The sequence below is a fragment of the Nyctereutes procyonoides genome, unplaced genomic scaffold (assembly GCF_905146905.1).
Source record: "Nyctereutes procyonoides isolate TBG_1078 unplaced genomic scaffold, NYPRO_anot_genome, whole genome shotgun sequence".
In the NCBI taxonomy this organism is placed as follows: domain Eukaryota; kingdom Metazoa; phylum Chordata; class Mammalia; order Carnivora; family Canidae; genus Nyctereutes; species Nyctereutes procyonoides.
Window position 1 is genome coordinate 25,767,409 of NW_026575041.1, and position 19,858 is coordinate 25,787,266.

Consider the following 19,858-nt stretch of genomic DNA (forward strand, 5'->3'; position numbering starts at 1 on the left):
TTCTAGGTTTCATAGTACAGATCTTTCAACTCTTTGGTTAGGGTTATTCTTAGGCATCTTATGGTTTTTGGTGTAGTTGTAAATGGGATTGATCCCTTGATTTCTTTCTGCTTCATTATTGGTGTATAGAAATGCAATAAGCTTCTGTACATGAGTTTGTATCCTGTGACCTTACTGAATTCATGTATCAGTTCTAGCAGTTTTTGGTAGACTCTTTGGGGTTTTCTACATAGAGCATCATATCATCTGAAAATAGTGAAAGCTTAACTTCTTCCTTGTCAATTTGGATGCCTTTTATATCTTTCTGTTATCTGATTGCTGGGACTAGGATTTCCAGTATGATGCTAAATAACAGTGGTGAGAGTGGATATTCCTCTCTTGTTCTCCATCATAGAGGAAAAGCTCACAGTTTGTCCCCATGGAGGATGATATTAGCTGTGAATTTTTCACCATTGACCTTTATTTTGTTGAGGAATATTCACTTTAAACTTACTTTGTTGAGGGTTTTCATCATGAGTGGATGTTGTACTTTGTCAAATGCTTTCTCTGCATCTATTGAGAAGGTCATATAGTTCTTATCCTTTCTTGATTAATGTGGAATATCATATTGATGAACTTGCGAATATTGAACCACCTTTACAACTCACAAATAAGTCTCACTTTATCATGGCAAATTATTTTTTAACGTACTGTTGGATTTGGTTTGATAGTATTTTATTGAAGATATTTCTTGAATTCCATTTAAGTAATTTGTGTGCAGCCACACATTTCTTCACGTGATCCCTAGAAATCAGACTCTCTTATTTTTACCTTTTACAGTAAATTCCTAAATCACATTAAAATTGGCAGATCTCCCATGACAGAAAGGACTGATATCCGTCATTCAAGGAAAACTAGGAAAGGTTTCATAGAGTTTGGGAGAAGTACTACGGTAACACAAGGATGGCTGCAGCAATCTCACATGACAGTGCCAATGTGTTGGAGCAGGTAGGAACAAATGGTGCTACAGGGGCAGTTGGCTTAAGACCACTGATGTTTCCTAAGAGGAATTTTCTAATATGCTTGGTAAGCAGATCACTTGTAACAGATGTAAATGGAGTAGGGTACCATTTCTGCAAGTTCCTGGGCAGGGTCTACAAATCTCATGTGATAAATGGTTACTGAATTATGATTTTGCAAAGACAATCCCATGACCAAGATCCAGGGAAATTCTACCACCAGTGAAATTCTTAGGCCAAAAATAAATAGTTACACATACAAAAACTACACATTGTGAATTAAAATGGTGTCATATTAGGGTTTATGAAAGAGCCAGACCAGAAAAGATTTTCAAACAGAAGATCCTCATCCTTCTCTTCAAACAAAAATTAGGATGTTCCATCACCTCTCCAGCTGCCTTGCATTTCTCCAAGTCCTTCTCAGAGTTTTCCTTGAAAATCTTCTCCAGTGCACTGGGTGGCTCAGTGGTTGAGCATTTGCGTTTGGTTCAGGTTGTGATCCCAGGGCCTGGGATTGAGTCCCACATCAGTCTCCCCACAGGGAGCCTGCTTCTCCCTCTGCCTATGTCTCTGCCTCTCTTTCACTGTGTCTTTCATGAATGAATAAATAGAATCTTAAAAAAAAAGAAAATCTTCTCATTCTCCTGTATTTTCTTTAACCAATAGAACTCTACTCACCCTCTCTCATCCAGCTCTGTGATGATATAAACAAGAATATGCTGAATCTCAGGAATGATGGCATATTCCACGTTACACAGCTATTGGTTATCTTAATAGCTTCATCCAAAGTAACAAAGGAAGTCTGAAGGGAAGCTAGTTCCACCAGGAATTCCACTGCTTTAACATAATTCCTGTTTAATTTATCCAATTGTTCCCCACTTCTGGCTAACCCAGTCAGTTCATAACTATCAGTTCCTTCATGGTAATGTTCAAACACTAGGAAAGTAACACCTGCTATATTATCTTTCTTAGCTAGAATCTTCACTGGAGCTTTATTTACATTTTGGGTAACTGTGGTGTTGAAGTTTCCTGCTGTGAACTTGGCCTCAGTAAGTGAAAAGGCAGCTTTTCTCATCACTTCACCCATCAGCACTCTAGTCTTGATTATCTTCTTTAGGATCTGTTGAAATTGAAGAGCTAAGGAATCAGATTTTTTCTTGAGGAGGCTTCAACCTGTCTGTACTCCTTTTAATAGACTTTCATGATGGTTTCATGCACGAGGGAAAAATTTTAATTTGGTCTTTGATCTAACATTCAGCCCGGGAAATGTGGCTGCAACCATCTCCAGCCACAGGGTCCTCCTCTATGCGGTCAGCTCGTTCTCAAGATTATAGTATTTTTATTTTAGCTATTATAGTTCCTCCTAATCCTATGATTTTGGAAAATATCACTGAGTCTATTACCAGAATTATTAATTAACCAACAAAGTAAAACAGGTTTAGAAGGGAAAAAGTATTATAGAGCCCACACTTGTGGAAAATGTAATCTATGTTAAACAAAGAAGTCTGAACAAGTGGTGTGTTAATAAGTAAATCCCTTCTATATCCAGGAACTAGAATTGTTATAGTTTAAGGTGGTGGGGCACTGACTGACCAAAGAATAGCTACTTTAGAAAACTGGTAAACTTTTGGACAAATAAGTAAATCAGAAAAGGGAAAATATGGAAAAGGAATTAAATCAGGGATAACCAATATATTTTTCCCATTCAATTTTTTTATGTCCAAAGCATATGCACACCATCTATCTCTGAATATCTAACATTTGTATCTAACATGCATATTAGGCTCATAATGATAACAATTTTTTTTCTTTTAAAGATTTTATTTACTTATCCATGAGAGACAGAGAGAGAGAGAGAGAGAGAGGCAGAGACACAGGCAGAGGGAGGAGCAGGCTCCATACTGGGAGCCCAATGTGGGACTCGATCTTGGGACCCCAGGATGATGCCCTGGGCTGAAGGCAGGCACTAAACCGCTGAGCCACCCAAGGATCCCCAATTAATTAGTTTAATAATATTAATTTTTAAAAGGCATATTCATTTCTTAAAATGTGTTCTTTGATTCTTCAAAACTCCCTGTTATTCAAACTGGACTTTAAAAAAATATTTTATTTCTTTATTCATGAGAGACACAGAGAGAGGCAGAGACACAGGCAGAGGGAGAAGCAGTCTCCATGCAGAGACCCCGATGTGGGACTCGATCCTGGGACTCCAGGACCACGCCCTGGGCCAAAGGCAGATGTTCAACTGCTGAGCCACCCAGGTGTCCCAAAACTGGACCTTATCATAACATCTAGTTCACAAGTAGACTTTGATGATAATTTGAAGAGATTAACTACTCTAAGGCTAATATTATATAAATATATACCAATATGTTTATGAAACTCAAAAACCACCTGATTATTGCAGAAAATCTCTTAAAGAATTAAAAAGACCATAAATGTTAAGTACTTCTTATACCATTTATATTAGTATAAATCATACCAACATTCCTATTTTTTCAAAGAAATCAACTAAAAAATGTCTAGCCAGAAGTTTCATGCTACATGAATTCACGCAAATAGAAATTTGAAGATTTATTACAGTGATTATATGTCAACAGAGATAAATATGTATTACATGATTAGGATTATTTTTTTCTCAAACAGGTGAGCCATAGAGACAAGCCTCCAGAGCAGAAAATAAACCATTTCAGTGCCTTTTGATAGACAATATCCACTATTTCTATATGGTGCAGGAGAATGTGACAAATAAACTACCTTCATTAAAGATTTGCATGAAGGATTAATGAGCATTAGTTAAGCCGTAGAAGCACAACGAAGGTTTATGAAAAATTACATTGAGTATAAGAGGTTTAGTGGGAGAGAATCTTATAATAGTTTATCTTACTTGAAGATTCTCTACTGTACCTATATGATAAATGTAACTCAAAAACAACCAAAGTTCCACATTTAACATGCAAAATTTTGGCAAATCACAACTCTAGAGAGGGTTTTGTCCTCTGTGATTTGCCTACTAAAAAGGGAGTAAATTATAAAACTCATATTTGTTTCTGTTAGTGTTTATCCTGCAATAAGTCTTCAAATTTGCACCATAAAATTTGCATAGCATGAAGTTGAAAGAAGTAAAGATATCTTAAAAATTCTCCATCAATAAAAAGTATTGAGTGTTTTGAATACCTATGAATTTTCTTTTGCTTTCAATACATAGACTAAATTAAAATTTATTTTAGTTGTATACAAATGACAAATAACTTTTGGATAGAAGATAACATTTCGCTGAATAACAGAAAAATGAGAAAACTTTTTTAAATTGTTTTTTTAAATCAAGGTTGCCATTTTTCTCCCTTTGGACTGTTACCCAAGATTAATGCTCTCTGCTCATCAGGCACTGCCATCTTGTGGACTCCTGTTAATTCTAGAAAATTCTGGTTAATATAAAAACCATAATGTATGGGACTTTGGGGAGGCTAAGTATTTGGAAGATTCTGTAAATCCTAATGTTAGAGGAGATCAGGAATAAATATCCATATTTGTAATCATGTAATGATATTGCTTTTACCCCATGGACATCTGCCTTTAAGGCACATTCTGATGCTATTTTATAGCAGATTTCTTTTTTTTAAATAAATTTATTTTTTACTGGTGTTCAATTTACCAACATACAGAATAACACCCAGTGCTCATCCCGTCAAGTGCCCCCCTCAGTGCCCATCACCCAGTCACCCCCACCCCCCGCCCTCCTCCCCTTCCACCACCCCTAGTTCGTTTCCCAGAGTTGAGTCTTCATGTTCTGTGTCCTTTTCTGATATCTCCCACACATTTCTTCTCCCTTCCCTTCTATTCCCTTTCACTATTATTTATATTCCCCAGATGAATGAGACCATATAATGCTTGTCCTTCTCTGATTGACTTACTTCACTCAGCATAATACCCTCCAGTTCCATCCACGTTGAAGCAAATGGTGGGTATTTGTCGTTTCTAATGGCTGAGTAATATTCCATTGTATACATAAACCACAGCTTCTTTATCCATTCATCTTTCGATGGACACCGAGGCTCCTTCCACAATTTGGCTATTGTGGCCATTGCTGCTATAAACATTGGGGTGCAGCAGATTTCTATGCTAGCAAGACACATCCCTACCATTTCACATAGTTAAGACTTCTGTTGCTCTCTGACAGTTTAATCAGATTGTGACTAAATGATTAATAGAAATATCCAGAAACCTGCTTTTATCTGGTGAGTGGAATTTAGACACTGCTCTGATTAGTTATTACAAAGCATCAAAGTTTCAATTGGAAAAATCAGGCCCCATATCATATATAACTCAACCTAATAAGTACCTGAAACCCCTATTAATGAGGTTTTCTTTTTTTTTTTAATTTTATTTTTATTTTATGATAGTCACAGAGAGAGAGAGAGAGAGGCAGAGACACAGGCAGAGGGAGAAGCAGGCTCCATGCACCGGGAGCCCGGGATTCGATCCCGGGTCTCCAGGATCGCGCCCTGGGCCAAAGGCAGGCGCCAAACCGCTGCGCCATCCAGGGATCCCTGGTTTTCTTTTTTTCAAATAAAACTTTCTACTCAATAAGAATTCTGGCCAGGTTTTGATTTCTGTACCTTAGTTTCCCCATCATAAGTTGAGTTACCTATCCTCATAAGGATTACATAAATTAATATATACATAGAACACACAGTGCCTGCTACATAGTGAGTGCTATACAAGCTTACTGGATGCTATAGGTGCCAACCCAGATCTCCTCTACCTGGTTCATGTGCCTATCTGTCAGCTGCTGCATCTCCAGAGAATTTCCCTCATCTATGTAATTGTGCTCCTTGCCCTCCTGGCACCTCATCTGTCCCAGCTAGCAGCCAATACCCAACTGATGTGGGAGAGGAGGATACAAAAGACTGACTCTCTTTACCTTCCACTGCCACACTCACCAATTCTGCAGTTGAATGCGTGTTCCAGAGTGACAAGTGGGATTAGTGTGAAACTAATCTCTGGCAGGAACCACGTCCTTGCTTGGCTTCTTTTTTTCCCCCCTTCTTACTGTTTCCTGCCTTTAAATTCCTTCTCCTGGGAACACCTCATCAATAAATCATATTCAAAGAATGTCCTTCTGAGATTCCTTTTCTACAAAAGTGACCTTCACTATTGTTTCTATTACTATTAAGCGATCTAAGGTTCTGATTTAATGATAAATGAATTTAAATTACCTTGGTTATGCCTCATAACCAAGGATGGCTCATGCAGTCTTCCTGTAATTCTTCATGCATGTCTTTTCTTTAAGGTAAACCTTTTATACTTTTGATAAGCGCATCAAGGTGGTCTTCCCTAACAAAATTCTAGAGTATGTATATCTTGTTGTTGATTAAGAGCTGTGATCACTGGGCTTTGACAATGAATTGTGGGAAGTCCAGGGTAAGTGCTTTTTAATGCAAAGTTCCAGGCCTAAGTTGAACTCCTGCCACTCACTAGCACACTGATGAGTAAATGCTCGTCCCTGACCTGATGGAGTTTACAATTCAATAAAAATAATTTAAAAACCCCTTAGCAAAGCAAGAGATTTTGGTTGCCTTTTGAAAAGAGTTAGCAATGACCTTTATATGTAGACAGGGCTCTTGGGATTTAAAAACAAAAAGTCATCTCTTGCGGGAAGCATTCCACACAGAAAGTAAAAATAGCTTACTATCACTAAGGTGAATCACTTGAACTCTATGACTTGGAATTCACTTATTCAGATTCATGTGAGTCATGGATCATGAGAATACCAGTTTACTACTGTTTCTATTGTAAATATTCTTTTATTTATCTTTTATTTTGCTAAAGGTGTTTTGAGTCATATGCATATAAAATTTTATTTTGTCTTGGTGATATAATTTTGAAGTAGAACTCTGCTGCTTCTGACTCTAAGATTATAAACTAATGAAAATATATGTCTCAAAAACTTTTCCTGAGAAAAGAGGAATTAGTACTTTGTTTTGTTCAAACAAGATAATTGAAATTTAAAGTAATAACACAGCCTAACTTTGTATTGAAGCAATTTCATTTTTTAAGCATGACAAATGTTCTCTCTTATATTCTTGACAACACTTTTTAAAACATCTTGATTCCTAAGGCACTAACCAAGTGTCAGTTAGATAGCTTTATTCTATTGTTGTTATCAGGATCCCTGCCTCTGGCTATGTTTTAAAGGTGCTACTCTTAACACTTGTAGAAATTAAATCAAAAGGTACAAGGTTAAAGGTGAATCTGCATTCTTTCACATCCTGTATTAAACTAGGTCATGTATACTGACCTAACAGCTATTCTTACTGAGTAATTATGTTGAATACTCTCATATAATCCTCAGCACAACATAATATACAAATTTTGCTATCCCGTTTTATGGATACTGAAACTGAGGTTCAGAAAGATTAGACTGTAACAATTTAAGCAGTATGATATAATGATAAGAAATAGGCTTGGAGTGAGTCAGACAAATTTGAATTTTCCCACTGATATGTAATTAGCTGTAATTTTCTACTGTTTTCTTTACCTGTTTGAGCTTCAGAATTATTTTAATGAAGATGATTATAACAACAATAATAACCAACTGAACCTAGTTCTGTAGAACTAACCTTTCTTGTACTATCTCATTTAACCTACAATCTCCTCCATTTTACAGATGAGAAGACTAAGACTTTAGTAAAATTAAATCAGCAGATCACACAGGCATCTCTGAAACTCTGATCTTTGTGATGGCAAAGCCCATGGTCTTATTCACTCATAATTCTGCCTTCTAACAGGGGGTGGGGGTAGGGTGATGGGATTGGAAAACTGTATAAAGTATGTGACTCATAATAAAATCTCAAGTTATTCCTTTCCTGGTCCCACTATATATCTCCATACTATCCTAAGTAGTGTTTTGCATATAATAATTTATCACTACTTAATTGTTGACACTTCCAGTTATCTTGATCTCAGTCCTCATCCTAGAGCTAGCAGCCAAAATAATTTTTTATATATGATCCATTTAATAACTTCAGCTGCTGCATCAGCTTCCTCAACAAAGTGTCAGTGAACATGTTCAAGCACAGGAAATATGACTGACTATCATGGAAGCTTTTACCTGATAGAAAGTTGGGCCACCTCAAAATTTAATGCAGCTTCAACTTTTGTCCCATTTACCTGGCAGAATAAATCATATAAACACTTCATAGTTACTTTGCTAACATGACCCTTTCTCTTTTGTTCACAGAGAGTACATTCCAGACTGTTAAAACTGCCTACATTATTTCCCAGGGTCTGTATTTAGCCCTGCTTCAAACACCATTTTTGACTCATATTCTCAAGGCCAAATTGGTTTATATAAAAAAGTCCTAGAGGACGCCTGGGTGGCTCAGCAGTTGGGCGTCTGCCTTAGGCTCAGAGTATGACCCCAGAGTCCTGGGATTGAGTCCTGCATCAGGCTCCTTGTGAGAAGCCTGTTTCTCCCTCTGCCTATGTCTCTGCCTCTTTCTCTCTCTGTCTCTCATGAATAAATTAAATAAAATCTTTAAAGATAAAAAGTCCTAGGAAGCTTCCTGTGACCTTTAAAATTGTAAAAAAAAAAAAATTAACTCTTGTTCCTAAAACTTAGAGACTTATAAAAATACGTAAATAGGTATTTTTTATCAAGACCATGTATTCATCAAATGTTATTAATTTTTTTTAAAGATTTTACTTATTTATTCATGAGAGACACACAGAGAGAGAGGCAGAGACACAGGCAGAGGGAGAAGCAGGCATGTCAGGCATCCTGTTGGGTTCTAACAATATAATGGTGAAAAAAGGAGATTAAGTCTCTGCCCTGCTAAGAGTAATTCATGTGGCAAATAGTAACATTTTCTATCACAATGAAGGCATAAATCAGCAATGTAAAAAAGATATTTCCTATTAATTTCAGGTTGTATCCCTTTATGCTTAGTAGTAGATAATTAATAGGACAATTCTCTACAATTTCCTTCACGCTGTCATTAATACCAAAAGCCAAAATGCTGCAAGCTCTCTATAAACAAAATCATTGAGGTGCCAATTTTTAAAGCCATATTGTTTTTGCCAGTAACTTACAAAGTTCTCCTATCCAAATATCTTCACATCAATTAATTCATAGAAAGAGAAAGAAAGAAGAGAAAGAAAGAAGAAAGAAAGAAAAGAAAGAAAGAAAGAAAAAAAGAGAAAGAAAGAAAGAAAGAAAGAAAGAAAGAAAGAAAGAAAGAAAGAAAGAAAGAAAGAAAGAAAGAAAGAAAGAAAGAAAGAAGAGGAGTCATCATAGTGGATGATGGCATTGTAAAAACAAAAATAATTACAAGGCAATTAGTAAAATTGCGTATGACACATACTCTACTAAGAATTATCCAGTAAAAATTAATGGAAAAATACTTTAAAGTACAAAACAATTTTTAAAAACTAAAAATTATAATTTTGTAATAAGAATGAATTATAATTATAGTTCTTTGACAGATATAACATTAAATCTCACATTACAGGAATAATTACAAAAGCGTAAGATTGGGGATTTTGGTAAATAGAGCCCATCACTTGGAAAATTTTATCTTAAATCATAAAACTGAATGTATCATAAAAATGAAACTTCTGATTTTTAGGTTTTCCTTTTTATAGTTGACAAGGATAAAATAAATAGGCTCCCTAGGAGAGTTGCTTTATTTAATTGAGTCAGTAAACTACTCAGATGCTATGTCAGTTGTGTTCTTTCCAAATCCTTTGACGTAGAGCTTCTGATGTGTACATACATATTAGGAAGAAGAATGGTTATTTTCTAACTTGTAGTTATATTAAAGAATATTGAAATGAATCATGTGTGATTACACATTGAAACTGTTTTCAAGGACTTTCAGAGTCCAGTATGCAATTTCATTCCCCTTTCTCACACTTTTTTCATTAATGGCACTGCATCTATGACAAATGAGCATTGTTGCTCATATGGGTACTCCCATATGTTTTAATACTCTGTATATGTGGAAATATATCATTTAACTAATTGTCAGAGGAGTAAAGACAAGATAGTCTGTTTTGTGACACTTAATCAGTTACAACAATTGTGTTGAAACTCTGCAAATCATAAAGCCATGAAACCTGGACTTTCAATTAGGACAACAGACAGATAAAGCCCACCTAGAAATTTTCCTAATACCAAAATTTTATAACTGATAAATAAAATAAAGGCAATTTCAATATGCAGTTAAGCTCCCAAGAAAGAAGTGGAAATCTCCATGTGTCAAAAAGAAATAAGAACTAAAACAGAGGGCTAAAATCCTGGCTAAAATCTACAAATACCGATAATCCTGAGGATATCTTGGAACCAAGGTGGATTCTTTGTGTCATGGACCCTAAAGTCTAGGAGCTTGAGGATAAACATTAATACTGGAATAGAATACAAGTTTTGGGGTCTGCTTGACAGGAGAAATTAGAATAACATCTGCACCAAGGCAGGCCTGCAATTGGCTTTGACTTCAGTGAACTAGAATCACTCTCTGACTCAGGGAGAAAAAAAAATCTTACATGAGAACCCAAACCCTCAAGCTGTCATAATACTTGCATTTGTAGACCAAATATATACTACCACATAGTATCAAAAATGCACTAGTTAAAATTAACATAAAAGGCAAACCCAAGTAGATATATCCCAAATGCAACTTTTGGTAGAAGCATCCTTGAGGGAGACTCTCACAAGCTAGTATGCACAAGATATCTGAAAAAGTAGTCATTGTTTATTAAAATACTGAAATATTCACTGAAGAATTATATGAAGAACTTCTAAAACATTTTCAGTTGTCTTAAACATATCATTAAAGAGAACCTTTTAAAAATGAGAAAATCACAATTGATCAGACTAGTATCAATATTCTGAAATGAACAATAATATTAAAATTTTAATAGTTAATAAATTGACTTGGATTAAATTTTTTTAAGGGCAAAGCACAGTTTCTATGAAATTAAGTGGTATATGAAACTAAAAACTATGACACCAAATCCAACTATGTTTTACTAGATTCCTGAATTTTGTAATCCTCAGGTTCTGATATCTTACTAGAAATATAATTAATGCTTATTTTTTAAGATAGTAAAGAGAAGTTTGAAAGAGATATTAAATAAATGCAAATATAGAATGAAACCTTATAGGAGAAAGTAAGTAGCCATATTAAAAGTTTTAACCTAGTTCAATATTTCCATTTTTGGCACAGTGCAATAATTCAATCCAAATTCAGACTGTCAACTTTTCTATTATATAACATTTCTACGTAATCCTTCTTGGAATTATGAAATGCTTTGCTATGCAAAATTGAAAAATATTTTAAAAACTAAATAAACATGTTAATCCACAATGCCCATTTATCTGTAATTTTGAGAAAATGTCAATTTTGTATACTTTCTTCCTTTTGTAAAAATATTTTATAAAACACTGGCTCAATAAGCCCTATAAGTATAACAGAAATAGTATTTCAAGGAATAATAGTTTTAAATTTTTCACTGCTTTCTTTTCCCCCAAATTTCAAGTAATATAAGCCAAAAATTGAGCTAACTCCAGTAAAATTTAATTTAAAATAAATTGCAAAAATATCAGAATATGTGAGTTATGTGTGAACAACAAATGAAACTCTTATTATAACAATTAGAAGAATTCATATGGTTAATGTGAAAAGTCCTTGAATTTAGAGTCTAGTTAAGAAGTGCAAGGACATAATGAAGTATTTCAAAAATACTCTGGATTTTCTTTGAATAAAGCCACATGGAAACCATTAATATTCTTAGTAAAATATCAACTGGACTAAAGACAATCAAGTGGGTAACTTTAGCTATAAAAAAAGAGTTTTTATTGTAAAACACTTGTTAAAATATCTGAAAGTTTTGATATTGCATATGTGTAGTATACATTAATGCATTATAACTTCAGAATTCTCAAGCATCTGTTACAACTGTATTGTATGCCTTAGAAGTAATAAATATTAGCTAAATCTTGCTTAGAATTAGCATCAAACATTATTGAAATTTTCTATGGAAAACAGACTAATATTTAAACACTGATAATTCCTTCAGTGTTATCTTAGATCCTCTTTGCTGTTTTCCTTATATTTAAGTTAAATACATAGAAAAAGCTCCTCACCTAATAATTTTTGAGGGAAGGAGATAATGGAAATGTTAATTTTCATATTTTATAAGTACTTATTGTGTATTAAGTTTTTGGTTAAATTATCTTATTTGAAAACTTATGAGGAAAGTAATACTATTCCCATTTTTTAATGAGAAAACTCAACCTCAGAGAGTTACTTGAATATTTGGTTAATTTAAACCATCTATAAACGGGGTGTCTGGGTGGCTCATTCTTTTAGACATCTACCTTTGGTTCAGATCATGATCCCAGAACCCTGCATCAGGCTCCTTGCTCAGCAGGGAGTCTGCTTCTCTATCTATCCTTCCACCTATTTATGCTGGCTTGCAAGCACACATGCTCTGTCCTCAAATAAATAAATAATATTTAAACCATCTGTAAATAGCCAACTCAGGACTTGGGCACATTGTCTCTGGAAGTTCTAATCAATTGAACTAAGTGAAGAAAATACACGGGAGGAGAGGAGAATTTAGAAGTAGAAGAAATACCACGTTTAATTTATCAGTTGTTTGTATAGAATACACCTGCCTAAGATGTTTATGAAATGTTTCTGACTTTTCACAGAAGCTAGTCTATGATACCACCTATCTTAACCATGTATTCACAAAAATTAATGATTTATCTTTACTGTACATTTTATACTGGTTCAGTTAAGATAAAAAAAAATAGTAATAAATTAGGAAGGTATTCAGAGCTAATTGATCAATGTATAAATTTGAAATTAGTTCCACTGACTTCCAGTATGGATGGGTAAGCTTCAAGTCTCTGCTTGAGTATCCCGGAAGACTGACTAAATGCCAGACTTTCCACTGGAAACTATATAGGGCCAGACCAATGAATTTACTTTCAACCACTCATGGCAGGTAGGTAAGAGAAAAGGCTCCTTGGAATCTGCTCTTTCAATGGTAACATAGGTAATTCTAACACTTATTGAGATTTGAATGCTACCGGCCCATATACAATGCCTCTAATTCCTCAATTGCAGTCTGATTTTGATCCCCACTCATTTATAGAAGTTGCCATTCAGTGATATCCCAAATGCCAATCTTAAGTAACATTTTCTTTATTTTATTGAGCCTTTTTTCCTTGTTTGATATTATTTAATCTTGTGGATTAAATGGCTAAATCTTGTGATTAAGTCATTGGCACCTATAACACTGCATTTTCTTTATTCCTTTTGAATCTTTTCGGCAGTTTCTTCTTTCTTACCTTTATTTAGATGTTTGTGTTTCCCAGAGTATCTTCTCACCATATCTGCTCTTCCTAATTTATCTCACCCATTTACTTGGATTCAATTATACCTGACAATTATACTGACAACTCTCAAATTTAACCTTCACCTCAGATTTCCTTTCCTGGACTTTGAACACCTACTTGCCAACTGCTAGAGCTCCTTACACAGATTTTCTTCACAGACTTCCAACTCAACATGTCCTGAAAATGAACCAATAATCTTTCTCCTTAAATTAGTTTGACTTGGTATATTTCCAATTTCTTTTACCATTTTCTTTCCAGTCACTCAAGAAAGACATGAGAGTATTCCTGGACTATTTGTCTCTTTCTTTTACTTACCTCTGGTATATTTCTTGGACCAACATCTTCTTGTTGTTATAATGATTCTGATTCAGACTTCCTCAGCCTTCACTTTTGGTATGTAATATTATCTTATTATCTTTCCTGCAATAAAATCCAACGTTTGCAGAATCACCAGAAAATCTACTAATGTATGTATCTATGTCAACCCTTCCTTGAAAAACATCCAGTGGTACCACATCCCATACAAGATTGAGCACAAGCTCTTTAATATAACATACATACACCATGTTAATCTTTGTTTAGTAGTTTGAATTTACCTGTACTCTCCAACCTCTTCTCTTACCACTCTCTTCCTCGAAATTTTCACTCCAATAACACAAAACTAGTTATTGTTGTAGTCCATTCACACCATCTAGTCCTTGTGTGAATGAACTTTCTCATTTGTCTCCTCTGACAGCATGCCATCCACTCTTCACCTGGCTAGCTCAGATTAATCTTTTAAGACTTCCAAATTTATAACACCAACACAAATTCCTCTCTTGGTTCCCTTATTCATGTTTGACTGCCTTACCATTTTCTCTAACTGGATACCAGGTGTATACAAAATTGACATTTTCTCAAATTTTACAGATAAATGGGCATTGTGGATTAACATGTTTATTTAGTTTTTAAAATAATTTTCAATTTTGCATAGCAAAGCATTTCATAATTCCAAGAAGGATAAAAAAAAATAGAACACTGCTTGGTCTATTGGACCCTCAAGCAATACTGGTTGAATAAATGAATAAATGAATGTAGCTTATGTGTTTTTTATCTCAGGAAGCTTTCCCTGATCAACATGATTGCTTAAGTACCCCTCTCTCATGCCTTCTTTGCAATAGAATATATATCTCCATTTCTTTATTCCATATTGATTAATAGGTTTGGGTAAATCTCTCATTAAATTGATCTTTGAGAATCGGAAACTGTTTCTCTCATCTTTTTAGTTTTAGTGCTATCAAAGTCCTAATCATCTAATTCACATTCAACACACACTGAAATGAATGGATGAATGAATGGATGATGGATGGATGGATGGGTGGATGGTTGGATAAATGCTAAGTATCCTTAAGAAATACTTCAGATCTTCCTGTAATCCTTAAGAACAAAAGTCCTTTGAACAAAAAATACTAAATCATATAGGTATCTGGATACTTACATACATACATACATACATACATACAAATATGTATGGCCTTGCAGTAGATCAAACACTTAGTAAAGGAGTTCTTGTTTGAGCTTTAACTGTTAGTAAAATAATCTTATCTTTCAAAAATCAAATTTTGTGTATTTACAGAGATCATCTATAGCTGGGTATTTAACGAGTTCCCTTCCTTTGTGGTGGAGGACAGCCGACGGTTCATTTCCCAGGAGACAGGCAACCTTTATATTTCTAAAGTCCAAACATCAGATGTTGGCAGCTATATTTGCCTGGTGAAAAACACAGTGACAAACGCTCGAGTACTTAGTCCTCCAACACCACTCACTCTACGCAATGATGGTAAGTTGCATGGTCTGGATTAAAATGGTCAGCCACCTCACCTGTGAAAAATAAGGATGTATTTCAAAACACATAAGCCTAATACAAATATTTTTTAATTTTCATATTTAGAAATTTTACACTTTTAGTCTGAATTATGCATACCCAAAATAAAAATTTTGGCATATGAAAGTGATGACCTTTGAATGAGATGTATTAACCATAATGCTATCCTAATGCCAAAGAGAGATAAAGCATCTGAAAAGATGAACTGTAAAAAAGACTACAGTTTTTTTCTTTGCTCTTTAGTGCCTTTATATAACATATGCGTATGAATTGCAAGCATTTTATAGGTTCACTTTTCATTACTTTTTTATTTTGCTACCTTCAATTGAATGTTCGGCTTTTAATACTTCATGGTATAGTTATAATTGTTATTATTACTTTTCCAATAATAGAACTTTGACTTTTAAGTGCAATTCAGGCAGAAATTATGATTCTGTAATTATAGGTATTTCCATCTATCTAAAGTATCTTCAAATTTAAACACCTCATTTGTAGTTATAGACATTTACAGTTAAGCATTGTATTAAAGGAGTCAAGTGCTGCATTACCAGTTGATATATGATATGTGGCTTGCTCTGTCATGCAATAAAAAATCCATGAAGGCATTATTAAGAAGTGAGCTTGAGAATCCTGATTGATTGTCAAGCTTAAAAAATAATCTATTTCAACATTACTCTTTTATATCCTTAGTTTTAGAATATATGCTGCTGCAGTGGAGGCCCAGAGTTTCATCAAAAGATTTTCACCTACTACTCATTTTCTCATTTTATGTATTTCACACACACACACACACACACACACACACACACACACTATCTGGTAGAGAGTACAAATACAATATCCAGGTTAGAGATGAAGAAGCCAATATTGGGGACATGAAGGGACTGCCAAAGGGCCAAAGATCACATAGCTAGGAAATGGCATGGAGGGATAGCTGGGAAAGAACAGAAGTTAGGAAACCAATTCGGACTAATGAAAATCACCAGCTGAGAGGTAATGAAAGACAGAATGAAAGCAGTGGTAATGGCATTGGAGAGCAGGAAATATGCAGGATATTAAATGGGTAGAATTACTAAGATTTAATAATAAATTAAATATGAGGCTCTAGAGTAAGAACACAGTTCATTGAATGTGTGACAATTCTCTTCAAAAGAAGAGATAACACAGATTGAGGAGTTTGTAAATATGAGGAATTCAGTTTTAATATAATGAGATGAAATATTCTTGGGAAATCCATATGCAGTAGGTATTTAGATATACATGCCTAATATGCATAAAAGAGGGCTAGGGTGGAGAAAGATATTTAAAATTCAGCATTGGGTATTCCCTCACTGTAGTTAAAGCTGTGATTGTGAATATATTGTGTCAACTTCAAGATTATATGAAAATAATCTTTATTGTTCTCTTAACTGTCCACAGGGTGAAAAGAAAAAAGAAATAAATATTATTTTAAAAATTTATTTAGTTAAAAGTTTAGAATTAAATGATTTTCTATACCTCATTTCCATGTTTCCAAGCATTTTCTCAACTCCTTAAGAATTTAAAACATCTTTGCCTGAAAATTGTAAAAATTTGCTGACTAGTCAATAAAGAGCTCCATTAAGGTTATTCATTTATGTAATACTAATATATACTTGGAGAGTGGCTGAGGTTGACAGTAGCTGTCTTATTTTTATATAATTGACCTAAATATTGCACTGACTGACCATCATGAGAGAAAGTAGCACATGTATAAATCAGAATCCAAAAACAGATACTGGTTTCACTAGTACAGAACCAATTTCACTATTTCAGTGCCCATGTTCAACAGTTGTTTGTATTCCTTTTATTATTTCATGGTACAGATATATCACTTAACTTGATCTTTTATCTGCCATGGTCAAACATTTCAAGAATAATTAAAATATTTTTTATTGCTATTTTAGCTCTCTTGCCCCTGTCTTCTATTGCTATTGCTTGGCAAAATCCCAAGTCCCAATGAATTCAACTTTGCTCTTAATCTGTGACTACCTTGAGAATCTGAAAACTGCTAGGAAATTACACCCGTCATTGATTCATGACAATATTGACTCAGGCCTTCGGGAGTGCTTCTCAATCCTACTAAATTTCTGTGGATGGCTAATTTTTAACTCTCCCACAGAATCTTCTCTGCTTTCTTTAAACTGCACTGCTTATCAGCACTTCACAAAAACAAGATGCTAATAAATTAATCTTCCTACTAATAAAATTAAATCTACTTCTCCATCCCTACTATTTAGCCCTTAATCTATTTCAATAGAATTCCTATACTGTTCCTCCTCCTATTAGCACCAATTCCCCCACTCTTAGCTGTTTTCTTGGCCTTTACAGAACAATACACTGATTCATATATAACCAGTACTATGCTATCAACAGTATAATAAAAAGGTACTACTAGTAGTACTTTACAGTACTAGTGGTACTATCAAAATAGTACTACCATGAAAACTAATATTTTTTTCATACTAACTGAATTTACTGATGCAGTTGATATTGTTGACTACTTTTTAAATGGATATTTGCATTTGAAAAATCATTTGAGCAGTACTATATAAAAGGCTTAACAAAGCCGATAAAAAGCAAAATGAACTGTTACATTAAGGTTAGTATTTAAATTAAAAAGAGACAGCTGCGCAGCCCTGGTGGCTCAGCGGTTTAGCACAGCCTACAGCCCAGGGTATGATCCTGGGGACTCTGGATCGAGTCGCACGTCGGGCTCCCTGCATGGAGCCTGCTTCTCCCTCTGCCTGGGTCTCTGCCTCTCTCTCTGTGTGTATCTCTCATGAATAAATAAATAAAATCCTTGAAAAAGAGAGAGAGAGAGACAGCTGAGGGACTCCTGGGTGGCTTGGTAGTTGAGCGTCTGTCTACCTTTGGCTCAGGGCATGATCCCGGAGTTCCGGAATTGAGTCCCACATCGGGCTTCCTGAATGGAATCTGCTTCTCCCTCTGCCTGTGTCTCCGCCTCTCTCTCTCTGCCACTCATGAATAAATAAATAAAATCTTAAAAAAAAAAAAAAACAGGTGGAAAATATTTTCAAAATTTATATCATTCAATGACAGTTTCATTTAAGATTTTATGAGTTCAAAAATGCATATTTCTTCTTTATATGAATTATCTAAGGTTGTTTCCTTAGTTGTCATTTATCTACTGTTTAATTTTTATTATAATAAAACACTTATATCAAATAAGTGTAGTGGTTTATAAGTGCTGATGGAGGGGAAGAAAACGCACACCACCTTCCCATCAATCCTACTTCTTAGAGCTAACTTTTTAAATTCTTTTTTCTTTCATGAAAAAATATATTTTCTAGCATTAAAAATTGTTTCTTATTTAGGCAATTTTAGACAGTAATTATTGACTCCCTTGTACATATCGGTATATATACATATATATCTTCTATTCTCCTTTAATTTATATTTATATAATAGTTTTCCATTGCTTACTTTTAAACTTTGATAATGTATTCAAATCTTTACTGTTCTCTTAACTCCTGAAAAATAATTCTTGACTTCTTATACATATCACAGAGATATTTTTATCTCTACTTTTTCCTTCAGCCTTCCTACACTACATTTATGTCCTTTTGTCTGCTGCTTTTACTGTTACACTTTTACAAGTGTTCTAAACTTCCCCATAGACTAACTGTAAAAGCTGAAAAGCAAATTTACAAATTATTACTATATAATTATCATTCAATATCAATATCAATATCATTGCAGGTTTTAAAGCTATTTTAGATGTGTACACTGTACTGAATATGTTTTTAATAAATGAAACTGAATATAACAAGGAAAGTAGGCTACTAACATTAATAAGATCTTGAAACACTTTGATGTAGTTTTCCTTTTTTATTAAAATTGAATGTAGTTTGTCTTAACATTCTAAAACACAATTAATTGTTTTAATAATAGTGTTGAAATATAAACATGAGTCATCAAGAAGGAACTGGTAAATGAAACCATTACTAAGGTTAAGAAAGTCCATGAAAGTAGTATGAAATGAAGAGATGTGAGTTTCGGACTAAGACTTGCATAATCCAAACTGCAAAGAGTAAAGAATAAAAATCCTACAAAAGATAATGGAAAGAAGTCAGAGAAGTAATAGGAAAAACAGAAGTGTAGTATCAAAAAATCCAATGGAAATGAGTATTTTTTAAAAGATTTTATTTATTTATTCATGTGAGACACACAGAGAGAGGCAGAGACACAGGCAGAGGGAGAAGCAGGCTCCATGAAGGGAGCCCAACGTGGGACTCAATCCTAGGACCCCAGGATCATGTTCTGGGCTGAAGGCAGATGTATAACCACTGAGCCACCCAGGCACCCCTGGAAATGAATATTTGAACAAGATGTGAGCATACAGCTCAGAATGGTGAACTAGGTGCACGTATTTGTTACCTGTCCCCTTTCTGACACCCTACAAGAAGAAATTCATATCATTAATAAGAATGCTGAAGGAGAGGAAGTATTTCATTAATCAGTGAGACATTTTGTTAGATTTCTGGGAGAATAAGGGAGGATGTGAATTAAAACCTAAATGGAGAAAACTAAAACCTAGAATAA

At 34.4% G+C, this 19,858-nt stretch overlaps 1 protein-coding gene and 1 pseudogene across 1 annotated transcript in view; one reads left to right on the forward strand and one right to left on the reverse strand.

The window, feature by feature from the left end:
* CNTN5 (contactin 5) overlaps nucleotides 1-19,858 on the forward strand; it is a 488,760-nt gene that overhangs the window by 136,247 nt on the left and 332,655 nt on the right. Inside the window, exon 7 of the mRNA XM_055320376.1 lies at nucleotides 15,026-15,229. Within this exon, the coding sequence (XP_055176351.1) occupies nucleotides 15,026-15,229 (204 nt within the window). The remainder of the gene's footprint in view (nucleotides 1-15,025; nucleotides 15,230-19,858) is intronic.
* LOC129506570 (V-type proton ATPase subunit D-like) lies at nucleotides 1,278-5,853 on the reverse strand (annotated as a pseudogene).